Raw genomic sequence first — 14,584 nt, forward strand, 5'->3', positions numbered from 1 at the left:
GAGACCCCAGGATAGACATTCCAGTAGCAGAGGATCCATACAACAGGATGGGGAGAGGACCAAGAAACTTTCTGATGCTCGGTCCTCCCTGTCTTCAGCCCCTATGTCCACCTCAGTCCACTCCTTCAGGGCCCACAAGCTCCTTCAGCTGATGGCTCCCTCCCCCATGTCACTGTCCAGAGCCTGGGAAAGAGACACACCCCACCCCGGTTACAGGGAAGCCTACACAATCAACAGATGCAGTGGTTAGACGTCCCGGTGAGCACTGGGGTTTAGATAAGCATTCATGTGATGCTTGAAGATGGTGGAGTCTTCAGAAGATAGGGTCTGGGGTAGTCCTTCCCAAGGGAGATTCTGGGACCCCAGCCCATCCAATCTCTCGGTTTTGTTTCCTTGCACAGAACCAGCTATTTTCTCATCTATATGTACCCACCACTGCAAGGCGGCACCCCACAAGAGGGCCAAAGCAATGGGTCTGCCTCATCTTTGACTTAAGCCAGCAGGATGGTAATCTTACACATAAACCTTTTATCTTTACGATAACCATGCCCTGGGTGTTTTGTTATAGCACTGCAAAGGTGATTAACATAGCTTGGTTCCCGGGGATTACAACCTCTTGGCATTTGTATTTCTGTTGTTGTCATTGGGACAGGGTCTCAAGCAGCCCAAACTGTCCTAAGAGTTGCTACAAAATCAAAGGTGACTTTGAACTCCTGATCTTTCTCCATCCATTTCTTTTGTCTTTAATATTCTTTACGTTTTTCTTTGTTTTTTTTTAATTTAAGATTTATTTATTTTAGTTATATGAGTACACCGTTGCTATCTTAAGACACACCAGAAAAAAAAAAAAAAGTAGAGGGGTTGGGGATTTAGCTCAGTGGTAGAGCGTTTGCCTATGGCAAGCGCAAGGCCCTGTTGGGTCCCCAGCTCCGGAAAAAAAAAAAAAAAAAAGACACACCAGAAGAGGGCATCTGATCAGGTTAGGGTTGTGAGCCACCGTGTGGTTGCTGGGATTTGAACTCAGGACCTCTGGAAGAGCAGTCAGTGCTCTAACCACTGAGCCATCTCTTCAGCCCCCTCCATCTACTACTTAAGAGCTACGATCATAGAGTTCTGTAGTCTCTCTTGGTCGGTCTCTCTTTTTCTTCACTTAGTTGGGGGAATGGAAGAAGGTGGATTTGTTATCTCTGACAGCCTACAGAGAGGTCCCTATAGCGAGGAATGGAGCGCTCCTTCCCACAGCTCCATGAGCGAGCTTGGAGGTAGATTCCCCAGTCGAGCCCTGGATGACAGCAATTCTAGCAGACAGATCCAGCTGGGCATTCAGAGTCAGGGATGTGCAGCCACATCAAACTCAAGAGTTTTGAGCCCAGGAATGGTGAGGTAGCACTTTGATGCTCTAAGTGGCAAAGTTCAGAGGTCATTGTTATGTAGGAACAGAAACGCAACCCAGCTGGTTTCTAGGGTCTACAGAGTAGAGCGGGAGCCCCATTCATCCCAGAGAGCTCAGTCTGTGCTGGTTAACCGGCAGGTGGGCTGTTCACCCTCTCATGGCAGATGAGGCCATGGGACAGGAGGAAAGGACACAGGTAGGGGCATATCTGGGGCTGTAACCCTATAGCCACTCCAGCCGCCTTCAATGGCTTTCTGCATCAGTATTCTCATTGCCTGCCTCCTGCCTATGCCTTTCTCAAGTGGGTCACATGGGTATATGAAGTAGGACATGGTGTGCATATTAAGGTGTGTGTGTGTGTGTGTGTGTGTGTGTGTGTGTGTGTGTCCGTCCCTGTCTATGTTTGAGGGTGCGTGTGCAAAAGTGTGCATGACCATGCATGTGAGGGCCAGAGGACAACCTCAGGTGAGTCCTAAGGATCTGCCTCTTGTTTTTTGAGTTGGGGTCTCGCACTGGAACCTGGGGTTTACTAATCAGGTTAAACTGATTGGCCAGGAAGTCCTAAGCATCCTTCTGTCTCCCGAGCATCTCTCACAGCTTCCTTGTGGGAGTTCTGGGGACTTGAACTTCAGTCCTCACGACTGTGCACTAAGCCCTTTGATCAAGGGAGCTGTCTCTCCCCACCCTGTTTATTTTTACGCAGACCAGCCATTCCAACACCCGTGTTTTCCAACCAGGCCTTTGTGGGACTGAATAAATAATGGGTGACCTAGGAGGGGCGTGGGGCATCGAGGAGACCCTGCCCCATAGAATATGCCCAGTAGGAATGGAATAAATAGAGCAACAAGAGGAGGGAAGCTCTCTAGATAAGAACATGCCATTTCTTAGGCTACCCGTGCACAGGAACTTCCGGCTGTGTGTCCCGCATCAGCCGCTGTTCTTTTTCTCTGAGACCTCACCCCAGTAAGAGAGAGCTTGCTCTTGTCACCAGCTACCCTTGGCGAGCTTCATCCACTTGTTAACATCTGGTGGAGAAACAAGAGCATAGCCCTGCTACCTGCCAAGGTGATATTTCGCCAAGGCAAGCTAGGAGAGCAAGGTCAACCAGATGTACGGAACGGGTCCTGGGACGTCATGTCTCTCTGCTATCATTTGTCTCCTGGGAACTGCTCATGGGTGACAGCATAAGCTGATACATCTTTTAGCCACCCCCCCGCCCCCAATTTCATCAGTTCAGCCACACAGGAAGCTGAAAGCTGCTTACAGCATCCTGACTTGGGCTAGGCCTCTTGACGTGGCCATAGAGTATGCAGATATCTGTGACTCTTCTCTCTGACCCTTCTTCTCCCTACCCCACTTCCTCAAGAAAAGGTGGGTGGGAAAGAGGCCCTCGAGGGTTCTGAGCCGTGAGGTAGGATAGGCAAGGAAGACCTGTCAGCCTTCCCCCATCTCCGACTTTGAGAACTCTGGAGCATCCTCTGTTTCTACTGACCCCTACCAACTCCCTGCTTCCCTGTACACCTCCCTTCAGCTGGTCCTGCCCTCGGGTTGCTATGGCGACAGATACAAACAGCGCTGATGTTATTTCCCAGAATGGACAGACACTATTTGTCCCCCACACGGAGGAAACCCTTCCCCGAGTTCCTTAATGGTCTGCCCCTGCCCCTACCCCTAGGGAGCACCAGGGCTCTCCAGATGCTCCACCTGATGGGCTTGCCTAGCAGGATAGAGAGGCTTAGGAAGGAAGGAAAGATCTAGGAAGAGGAAGGACAGGGACCATCAGGGATCTCTGTACCCCGAAGCCAGGGCCACTTTTATCTGTACGGAGATCTAAGCCTCCTCAGCAGAGTCAGCAGGGGCCTGAGTGGGAAGCAAAAGCTAAGACTTGCATTTGATGTGTAGATGAGGCCCAGAGCCAGGAAGCTAGGAGCCTCTTGTTACCCAATACCTACTCTTTAAGGCCCCATTGCTCTCCAGGTCTTAGGATCCTTAAGACTTTGGTCATGCTAACTGTCCCCACTGCCCCCTACCCCCTTAGAGCTCCTCAACCTGAGGTGGTGAGGAACACCAGAAGAAATAAGCAGGGCACAGGAAGGGTGCAGAGGAGCCAAGATGGCCAGAGAGCTGGGCCCCAAGGGGCTGAAAACCTGAGGTGGCTTCTCAGAAGGTGAGCAGGTAACTTCTCATGAGGAGGATGCTTCCAGCACCAAGCGGCATTTTGGAAGGACCTGTCACCCTTCCCTCATCTCCTACTTTGAGCAGGATCAGGACGGGAGAGTGCAATCTGCTGTGGCTAAGCTGAGAAGTCTCTGGAAGCCAAGGCTAGGAGGGATCTGGGGAGAAAACTCTGGAACTTCAAGGGTAGATTAATGAGGGCTGAGCGCAGGCCTGTCTCCTCTCTGTCCCCGGTGCTGTCCATCCCACTGGTCCCTTTAGGAGGGGCTGCCCCCATCTATCTCCCTGTTACAGCAGGGCTACAACCCACCCGGCCCCACTCCAACTGAACTGCAACCCTTCCCATCCTCCACGAGGCTCCCATGATACAAGAGGTAGAAATACAACCAGAGATATTCCAGAAGAAAAAAGACCCAATGGTTCTCAGTAGACTTTTTTTGGCTTGAACGTATCCAGCTGGGCTCCGGGCACATCCACACTCCACTCCTTTCCTCAGCTGGCTACCCCTCCCAGCTTGGCTCTCCCGGGTCCTTTGTTTCCTCATCAAAATGGTACCCTATGTTAGCCCGTATCCCGCTCACTTGCCTACCCCTTGCCCACTGTGAGGCCCAGGGTGTAGCATCTCCCACTGGACCTCAGGTTGCCCTGCACCGTGAATGAAGCAGGCTCCCATAGGACCTCAGGAGAAGAGGTATCTGAAGACAGTTCCTGACTTCTAGTGGGGGGCAGGGCTAAGGGGGTTGGGGGTAGGGGTGATATTTGGCCATATGAGAATGAAAGCATCTACTAAGAAAAGATACATGTCTATGATGTTTATGTATATAATGTCTATGTATACGATGTCTATGTCTATGTATATACACACACAAACATATATGGTATGTATGCATGTATGTGTATATATTTGTATGCATATATATACACACACACTATATATGCATATATATACATATATACACACATGTATACATATATACACACATATATACACACATATACACACATGTATACATATATACACACATATATACACATATATACACATATATACACACATGTATACATATATACACACATATACCCACATATACACATATATACATATATATACACATATACACATATACACATATATACATATATATGTATATACACATATATGCATATATAAACATATATACACACATATACATACACATATATACATTTATATACATACACACACACACACACACACACACACACACATATATATATATATATATATATATATATATATATATATATATATTAGGGTGGGCTCTTCCAGCCCTTGACACAGGTCTCCATGGAGGTGGTGAGGTAAACAACTGTGGGCCTTACCCCAACCTATGCTCAGGTACAGCTTGAAGATGCGCTGCTCCGAGAACACCGAGAAGGCCAGCAGCGTGTACAGATACACGCCTTCCACCAGCAACCAGTAGTAGTTGGCCGCCACGCAGTACTGCATGAGCAGGAACACCAGTCGGCAACCCAGAGAGTCCTAGGGGCAAAGAAAGGTCCCATGGGAACAGTAGCCCTGCCTCCTGCCCCACCCGTCACTCCTCGATGGCCTGGCTTGGCCACTGTCCTACCATGGGATGATGGAGCTTTCATACGGCATGGGTCACTGCTGGGAACTCTCTCTGCTCTAGGTCGTTAAACCCTCCCTTTCCTGAGAAGAAAGCACCTGTTGCTGACCCCAGGCTGGGAGGAGAACCGAGCCCTGGAGAAGTCATGTGATGTGTCTGAACTTGCATACAACCAGTACAAGGTAGATCTGGGACTCAAACTCTGGTCTGCAACCAGAGAAGTCCCTGTATCAGACTGAACTCCCTACAGCAGAGTCTCTTACCTGCCCAAGGTGGACTTGCCTCCTCCATCAGACTAGGGGCTCCTCATGGTAGACTTTCTCTTCCATCAGACTAGGAGCTCCATGTACTGAACTACCTCTCCCATCACACTAGGGACTCTCCGTGGTTGAATGTCTCCTCCATCAGACTAGGGGCTTCTTAAGGTGTTTTGTCTCATCAAACTAGGCCTGTCAGGGTAGATGGCCTCTCACATCAGACTAGGGGTTTCCCGTGGTGAACTGCCTTTTCCCACCTAACTAGGACTCCCCAAGTTAAACTACCTCTCTCATCACATTAGGAGTTCTCCACAGTGTACTGCCTCTGCCATCAGACTAGGAGTTTCCCATGGTAGATTTCCATAACGCTAGGGTTCCCCATTATGGACAGCTTCGCCCATCAGACAGTAACTCCCTAAGGTCATGTTTGAGCTATTCTTGCTTTTATCCACCCATGGCTTATGCAGCGGACACCTTCACCAATGTCCTCCCCTCCCAGGCTCCCCAGGGCTGCACCACCCACCTGATACGAGAGGAGCCCATCCCACTGGTGCTGCTGCGCAGCCGTGCTATACATCCACTTGAGGGCGGCATCTTTGATGAAGACGGACAGTGCTCGGAGGATGAAGGACGCAAACAGGTTCAGGTGGATGTAGTTCCTGGTGCAGTGCAAGTGTCTAAGGGAGAAAGGAAGCAGAGCCTACTCCTGGCATGACGGCCAACACTGACTCTCCCGCCAGTACCAGTTCTCTGGCCAGCTCACAGATATACACCTCAGACATGTATTCAACTCTGGGACTATGTTCACATCTTTCTCCTCTGAGAATGTCTTTCTTCCTCACAACCTTGAAGATCTCTGATGCCCTGTCCCTCTACGCGGCCCTCAGCAGGGCAGTCACTGTTCACTTCTGCCCCTTGCTGTGGTACGGTCTTTCATAGTTATGGGTAACCAAAGCAACATATGTATCAGAATCCATCTTCCCGACAGGAGTTTTGATTCTTTAGGACAGGATGTTTCTGGATTGTTCTCTGGGGCAGAGTGCCTCTAGGCACACCGCAGGAATTCAAAAGGAAATGGGTACAATGTATACTATCAGGTAAAAGCGTGTAGCAGAGCTGAGGAGGCGGCTCAGTGGGTAAGAGTGTTGGCTGCGCATGCACGAGGACCTCAGTTTAGCTCCCCAGCCCTCCTGTGAAAAAGCAAACACCACACATGTAACCTCAGTGCTGGGGTGGGGATGGGGGATGGAGAACAGAGACCGCTGGGGTTTGCTGGCTGCCAGTCTGGCTCTATGTTCAGCGAGAGATCCTGTTCTCAAGCAAATACAGAAAAAATTATGTCGATCTGAGAGTTACGGAGCAGGACACCTGATGTTTCTCTTCTGCTTCCACATGTTTGGTGTGCAATCTATGTGAAGAGCACATACATGTATGCATGTACACACACACACACACACACGCACACACATGCACACACACACATTGTACTGGCTGGTTTTGTGTGTCAACTTGACACAAGCTGGAGTCATCACAGAGAAAGGAGCCTCCCTTGAGGAAATGCCTCCATGAGACCCAGCTGTAAGGCATTTTCTCAGTTAGTGATCAAGGAGGGAGGACCCAGCCCATTGTGGGTGGTGCCATCCCTAGGCTGGTGGTCCTGGGTTCTATAAGAAAGCAAGCTGAGCAAGCCAGGGGGAGCAAGCCAGTAAGTAACCTCCCTCCATGGTCTTTGTGTCAGCTCCTGCTTCCTGACCTGCTTGAATCCCAGTCCTGACTTCCTTTGGTGATGAATAGCAGTGAGGAAGTGTAGGCTGAATTAACCCTTTCCTCCCCAACTTGCTTCTTGGTCATAGTGTTGGTGCAGGAGTAGAAACACTGACTAAGACACACACACACACACACACACACACACATACACACACACACACACACCACTTTGTGGCAAACTGGAAACCTAAGGGCACTTCATTTGATAAAGGCTCTCTCCCCAGCAGAGCCAACATCATTCGTAATGGAGGAACTCGGCGACTATTTCCTTTAAATTCAGCAGCTGAGCGAGGATGTGTCACCGCTAATGACTACAGATCTCTGCACTACAACAGGGCCATGGAGGAGGTGAACCAGAACTGGTTACAGCTTATAGATGAAATCTTCAGAGAAACACCAGAACAATGTACGGATGAACTATAACGACTCAAGGGTCCAGCGATGGGTTCCCTAATACATGTAGCAATACCCAGTAAAAAGAAATGGAAGATTCATCCAGAAGGTTCTATTTAATTCCCAGAAACTATCTCCAACAAGGGGATTGGTAGGGTTATTATGGACAACATAATAAAATTGGCCTAAAATTATTAGAGAAGTCTTAAATTCATGGGACATACATCGTCACACCATACTCATGAACAAAAATGCCACCGCCACTGTTGAACACGGCCCATGTTGAATAATGAATTCAGACATTTGTAACGAAATGTCGACTTTGTTCAGGGTACTGAAAAGATTTACAAACAATAGCTAAGGGTCAGGGATAGCATGGGCCGTCAAGTGGCCGTTTCCTATAATCCCAGAACACGGGAGGCTGAGGCAGGGGGATCAGGAGTTTGAGGCAAGTCTAGGCTACAAAGCAAGACCAGGTTTCAGCAAAACAACCACCCGCAGTTGGGCATGGCTGTGCACACCTACAATCCCAGCACTTGGAAGATGGAGGCAGGGAAATTGGGAGTTCAAAGCCAGCCTCAGCTACATACAGCAAGTTCAAAGCTAGCCCGGATTCCACGAGGCGCTGGCTCAAAACAATCGACACGCAAAAGGAATCACCACATAGGAGTCTCTGCTGTAAGAGAGCTTGGATGCCTCTGTGTGTACGTACAATACCTGCACCTATGTGTGCATGTTCATGTGTGTGAGTGTGAGTGCACGTGCAGAGGTCAGAGGTCATCTCCGGGTGTTAATCCTCCCCTCCCATCTTGTTTGAGACAGAATCTCTTGTCCATTACTCCCCACACCAGGCTGGCTAGCCCCTGAGCTTCCTAAGTTATTCCTGTCTCTGTCTTCTCTGTGTCACTGCAGGAGAGCCAGGCCACAAACACAGGCCCCCAGCCAGATCTCCCTCCCCTTGGGCCGCATCTGGCTTCTCATGGGTTCCAGGGATTTGAACCAGGTTCTCACAGTGAGCATCAAATGTTTAACCCACTGGGGTTATCTCTGCAGCCAGAGAGTTAGGATTAATTTTTATTTGTCCTTTTAAAAAAAACATTTTATTCCATTAATTGGTTTAGTGTGTGTGTGTGTGTGTGTGTGTTTGTGTGTGTGTGTGTGTGTGTATGTGTGTGTGTGTTTTGGATCACACATGCCTGACCACTTGTGTGCCTGCCAGAAATCTGGGAATGAATTTGGAGATGCCAATTCTTTCCTTCATGGTGGATTCCAGGGATCGAACTCGGGTCGTCAGGCTTGGTAGCAGGAACCTTCACTAGCTGAGCTAACTTGCTGGCCTGAGACTTTAACTTTCTACTAAATCTTTATGAGACAAGGCACTGTAGTTTGGGACTAGGGTAGACAAATAGACCAATACAAGAGGATGTGAATGACAGAAACTGACTTACAAAGCCGGGGACCCTTGTGGCACCTTCAATGAAAAAATAAGTTAGTGTCTATTGATTGATAATATTAACTTTTGTTAATCCATAGTTCTTATCGATACGTTTTACAATTTGGTTGACCGATTTTTGTTTCATTTAAATGCAGAATGCCCGAGTGTAAATGGCACCATGGAACGATAAATGAGCATAGATTAAGTGTGTCTCTATTAATGCTTAATACTTAGATTAAGTATGGCTACTATTAAGTGGGTCAATACCCAGATAAATGCCGACAATAAGCCACAAAAAAACAAATAAACTAATTTTTTTAAAAAGGCAATGAACAAGCGATTCATAGACTAAAATGCAAAAAGGGGAGAAAAAAATCCCTGAACAAACAAAAACCCCACTTACCTTCTCTAGGGGTCAAGGATAAGCAAACTACAGTCCTAAGAGGGGCCTTTCCATACATTATAGATTAACATCGTTTAATTCTGAAAAATGCTAAATGTGGGTGTGGCCTTCCTCCCTGGTGGCCCCTGGAGTGCCACCTGGCAGTGACCTCCTGGCAACACCCTAACACTAGTAAACCAAACACTAAAGGCCAGGCAATGGGTGATTGGTGGCAGTTTTACCTCTAGGGGTATGCAGAAGGAAATATACAGACAAAAATCACAGGAGAGCCCCATGCTTGTAAGGGTTGTGATTCAGAAAGAAAAACCCACAAAACACATCAAATATCCACAAACCGCGCTGTGACAGAGGAAGGTGGGGGGGTGGGGTGGGCATGGCTCAAATGAATGAGATAGGGACTACCTGCGTCTGAATGGGTCTCAGGAGAACGTAAAGATGGACTCCCACCCCCTCGAAACCACAGCAGGATATGGGTGCTTAAAAGTGTCAGCAGACCACACTGGGTGTTGTGATGGTGGCTGAGCAAAGGAGTTCAAGGGAATGAGAAAGAGTGGGAGTTATGCCCTTAACCAGCAAGGATCAGCTCTCTGGGGGTGGACATGGGGACGTGATGGCTGTGCTTGGCTTTGATGTACAGCTCATGCTAGCCTGGTACTCACTAAAGAACCCAGACTGGCCTTGAGTTTGTGGCGATCCTCCTGCCTTGACCTACGTGCTAGGTGATAGCTGTTTACTACCACTCCCGGCTTGTGATACTTGGTGATACGGTTAGTTTGCTTAGCAAGCTTGCTCTGGAGATCCTGTCCTGGCCTTCTGAAGCTGGAATTACAGGTGAGCCACCATGCCCACATGTGGCTGAAACCGGTCCTTACATCCATGGGGCAAGTGCTTTAACTGCTAAGCCATGCCCCCGGCTCAAAACGCCTTAGTTGTAAGCGTTTATTTCTATAGGTATTGCCCTGATACCTCTGAGTCTCTGAAATCGTCCATAATAAAAGGGTATCCAATGTGACTTGAATGTGAGTTATCTTTGCAGGGTGTAGATTTGGATTGTGGCACTGCTTTGGGGGTGGTGAACACTTTGGGGGGCGGAGCCAAATTGAAGGAAGTCAGTCACTGTGGGGGGGGCTATGAAGGATATACATAATCATTAGTCCCTCCCCCTTCTCTGCCTCCTGTCCGTCAGGAGATGAACAGCTCTCCCTGACACATACTGTCATGACCACGAGTTTCTAGCCAATCCCTTGAGGACCCAGTGGTCAAAGATGGAACCTTCCAAAATCATGAGCTCAGACAAATGCTTCCACTCTGAAACCATTCTTGCATTTATCTCTTGGGTACATAAGAGTAGCTAACATGACACTCATCCAGTGAATGCCTTTATTGAGCACCAACTGTATGTCCTGTATTATACCAGATGCTTCAGAGACAGGAGAAAAACGATAACCTCTGTTTTTATGGAATATTTATTCTTAACGTGTATGCGTGTTGGGGTTCGAACCCGTGAGTGTGGGTCTCACTGAGACCAGAGGAGGGCATCCCTTAAAGCTGGAACGCTAGGTGGCTGAGAGCTGAGCTGTCCAGCATGGGTACATGGGAATCCTCTGTAAGAGCGGCACACGCTCTTAGCCACTGAGCCATCTCCCCAGCTCTGCCTCTCCTGTTCTTGATGCCTGATAGCCTGAGGTTTCTGGCCTCGTAATTCTCCTGACCCTAAACTCAGTTCCCCTCACTTATCCCAGAGAGCTCAGGAAGCTGCTTCCCAGCTCCTCCTCGACTAGGTCAGAGCGAAGAAAGAACTTTTCGCTGGAGTTGACAAGCTTCAAGACAGCGGAATCTCTGATCACTGAGGCTTCCCAAAATTCATGCTGAATTACTGATTATTGTCAGTAATAGTGGATGGGACCTCTTGGAATTCCCCACCATCTTACCATATATTAGTGTGTGTGTGTATGTGTGTAGTATGTGTGTGTTGTGTGTTGTGTGTGTGTGGTATGTATGTGTGGGGTGTGTGTGTGTTATTTGTGTATGTGTGTGTGATATGTGTGGTTTGTATGTGTATTGTGTGATATATATATATATATACACATATATATAGTTTATGTGTGTGTATGTGTGTGTGCTATATGTTGTGTATATGTATATGATGTGATATGTATATATATATATGGTGTGTGTATGTGAGTATGTGTGTGTGTCTGTGTGTGTGGTATGTGGTATATGTATGTGTGATATGTATATATATGGTATGATATATATATATATATATATGGTGTGTGTGTGTCTGTGTGTGTCTGTGTGTGTGGTATGTGGTATATGTGTGTGTGGTATGTATGTATATGGTACATACATATATATTGTATGTGTGTGTATGTGTCTGCGTGTGCATGTTTTCAACTCATGTTTTCCAGAAAGTTCTAGAGAACAGGACCCTATGGTTGCTGTGGTTTGAAATTCCTCTACTAAGGAACTGAGCAGGAGACAGCCCTCCCTCCCCCAGTCTCGAGCTCCTCCTTACCTGAAGCCGACAAGGATGGCTGAAGCGATGACCAAGGCGGAGAAAGAAAGCGCGTACCCCACCGTGTAGATAATGTACAGCGACAGGAGCTGTTCCTCAGGGGAGTTCTGTGTGCACAGAGGGACATGAGGATGTGTGTGGCCTATGGGCCCTATGTGTGCATGTGGGATATGAGGGGGTGTGTGGCCCATGGGCCCTGTGTGTGCATGGGCATTCTCCCAAGTGCTTCATTCTGGGGTCCAAGGACATGAGGTGACTTAGGGCCCCACTCGGGATTCCAGAATCAAGAAAGAGAATGACCCATGGAAGTGGTCCAGGGATGTTTGCGACCTGGCTCCAAGGGAAATACACACCACCTCTGGCCAGACAGCAGAGGTACAAAGTCCCCAGAAGCAGGGGGACTGAGGATGTGACAGCAGCCGCCCCACCTGATGCCTAGAGCCTCTGCTTCCGGGAAGCAGAGCCCCGGCTGCCCCTTCCCAGGCCCAGAACCCTTCAGCTCACTCTCTCTCCTTGCTTGGACTCTTCGCACTCCGACAGGTCCCTCCAGGGCAGGCTGGAGTTGTCCTTATGCAGCCAGATGCCCTCGGCCGTGCAGAACCGGTACACATGCCCTTGGAGCACTGAGCAGGGAGACAGGACGTCTGAGGCTCGGCCTAGAGATGAGCAGCCCACCCAAGGCTGTCCTGGTCCTTTCCCTTCTTGGGGGCACCCTGCTTCAATAGAGCTGACTCTTCTGAGTTAGTAATGGGAATCGCATGCACACACAAACACACACACGCACCACACACATGTGCACACGCATGCACACACAAACACACACACGCACCACACACATGCATGCACACATGTACCACACGCACATGCACATGCATGCATGCACACATGCACATGCATGCACACATCCACACACAAACATGCAACACATATGCATGCACACACGCAACACACATACATGCACACATGTACACAGAAACATGCCACACACATGCAACACACATGCATGCACACATGCACACACAAACATGCCACACATGCATGCACACGTGGATGCACATGCATGCACATGCATACACACAGAGACACACGCAAACATGCATGCAGGCAGCACCCATCATGGCCCAGGTATAGGAGAAGGGATCACCAAGGTGAGGATGACCCAGCCACCCTCAGCTGTTTCTCCTAACCGCCCAAAGATACAGTTGAGTAAATCTGTGTCTTTTAGACAAGATAATAGTATGGAACTATGTCCTATCCTCCAGCCCCAAATCACACTCTTGACAAGGTCTGGTGCTGAGCAGAAGGGCCCTGCCGATCACAACCGCCCTCCATGGTTTCTGATCTTCCTGATTCAGGGTCCTGCGCCCTCCTGTGTTCTTTGGGGACAGGAAAGTCTAAGAACAAAGCTCATACTAAACTCCTGAGACTGGGAACAAAGCAACATCTACTTAGGGAGCCCCAGTCTGAGGAGACACAGTCTACCTAGCAAGCTCCAGTCTTAGGTGATATGGCCTCCACAGGGAATCCCAGTCTGAGGAGATATGGCTGACCCAGGGAGTCCCAGTCTGAGAAGACATTGTCTGTCCCCAGGGGCCCCATTTTGAGGAGACATGGGGCTGCCCAGGGAGCCCCAGTCTGAGGAGACATGGCCGACCACAGGGAGCCCCAGTCTGAGGAGACATGGGGCTGCCCAGGGAGTTCCAGCCAGAGGAGAATCAGACTTCCTTTTTAAAGACCTCGAAAAGGAACACAAGGTGCTGTTATAGCTATCGTTCTTGGAGATCTTCCCTTCAGACGGGGAAACAAAGCTTGCTCCTTCAAGTAACCCCTGGTCCTATGTTCAAGGAGGAAACAGCTCTTGGAGACCTGCTTCTCTGAAAGAAGGCAACACTCTGGGCCCTACCTTCCAACAGCTCTGGAAGAAGAGCAGCAGAAAGGGAAATCTATAGGCACCTGACACCGTTTCCACAGAGCTGGGGTGGGCTGCCACCCATGGTCCTCACAGTCGCTTGAATACTGGGGTGCTGGGGAGTCCCCATCATGCCCTACTATGGTCAAAAAATATTTTAAAAGTCCTGGCATGGGATTCCTTCCTGCCGTAATGGTTTATGCACCCAGATGAAAGACACGTAGACTGTCTTTATATTGTAATACGCCTTAGTCAGTACACTATCTGGGCAGCCGCCTTCCCTCCATGCCGTTAGAATTCACCTCTTACCCATAACCCAAGATATTTGCTATGCTTCATGTGGGCAGCTCTTAGCTCTAATTAGGCAGCCCCCTGGGCCATGTTCTCTTGGCCCCTAGCCTACGGTGGCTCTCTTTTCTCCTCTCCTGCACGTCCTCTCGATTTCATGGTGGCTCTTCCTCTCCCCTTCTCATGGTGGCCTCAACCCTGGGAACTTAAACCCCACCTTCGTGTCTTCTCCCCAGCTACTGGCTGCTGACATATTTATTTACCAGTCAGAATTAACTGGGGGTGGGGCAGTGTCCCTCAATGTCTAATGTAGAGACTCTCTAGTCTTTGGGGCAAACAGTTTTGGGGGACCCGAATTAACCATAGAGTACAATGACATTAGGCAAACCCACTACACCCTGCAGTGGACCTGTCTAGTGGACCTGACGGAGAGGAG

General features: G+C 48.9%; 1 protein-coding gene across 1 annotated transcript in view; it reads right to left on the reverse strand.

The window, feature by feature from the left end:
* Positions 1-14,584, reverse strand: part of Glp1r (glucagon like peptide 1 receptor) — a 36,424-nt gene that overhangs the window by 6,305 nt on the left and 15,535 nt on the right. The window contains exons 4-7 of the mRNA XM_032888683.1: positions 12,456-12,574; positions 11,952-12,058; positions 5,959-6,112; positions 4,931-5,090 (exon numbers count right to left, since the gene is read on the reverse strand). Coding sequence (XP_032744574.1) covers positions 4,931-5,090; positions 5,959-6,112; positions 11,952-12,058; positions 12,456-12,574 — 540 coding nt within the window. The remainder of the gene's footprint in view (positions 1-4,930; positions 5,091-5,958; positions 6,113-11,951; positions 12,059-12,455; positions 12,575-14,584) is intronic.

The sequence above is a fragment of the Rattus rattus genome, chromosome 18, assembly GCF_011064425.1.
Source record: "Rattus rattus isolate New Zealand chromosome 18, Rrattus_CSIRO_v1, whole genome shotgun sequence".
In the NCBI taxonomy this organism is placed as follows: Eukaryota; Metazoa; Chordata; class Mammalia; order Rodentia; family Muridae; genus Rattus; species Rattus rattus.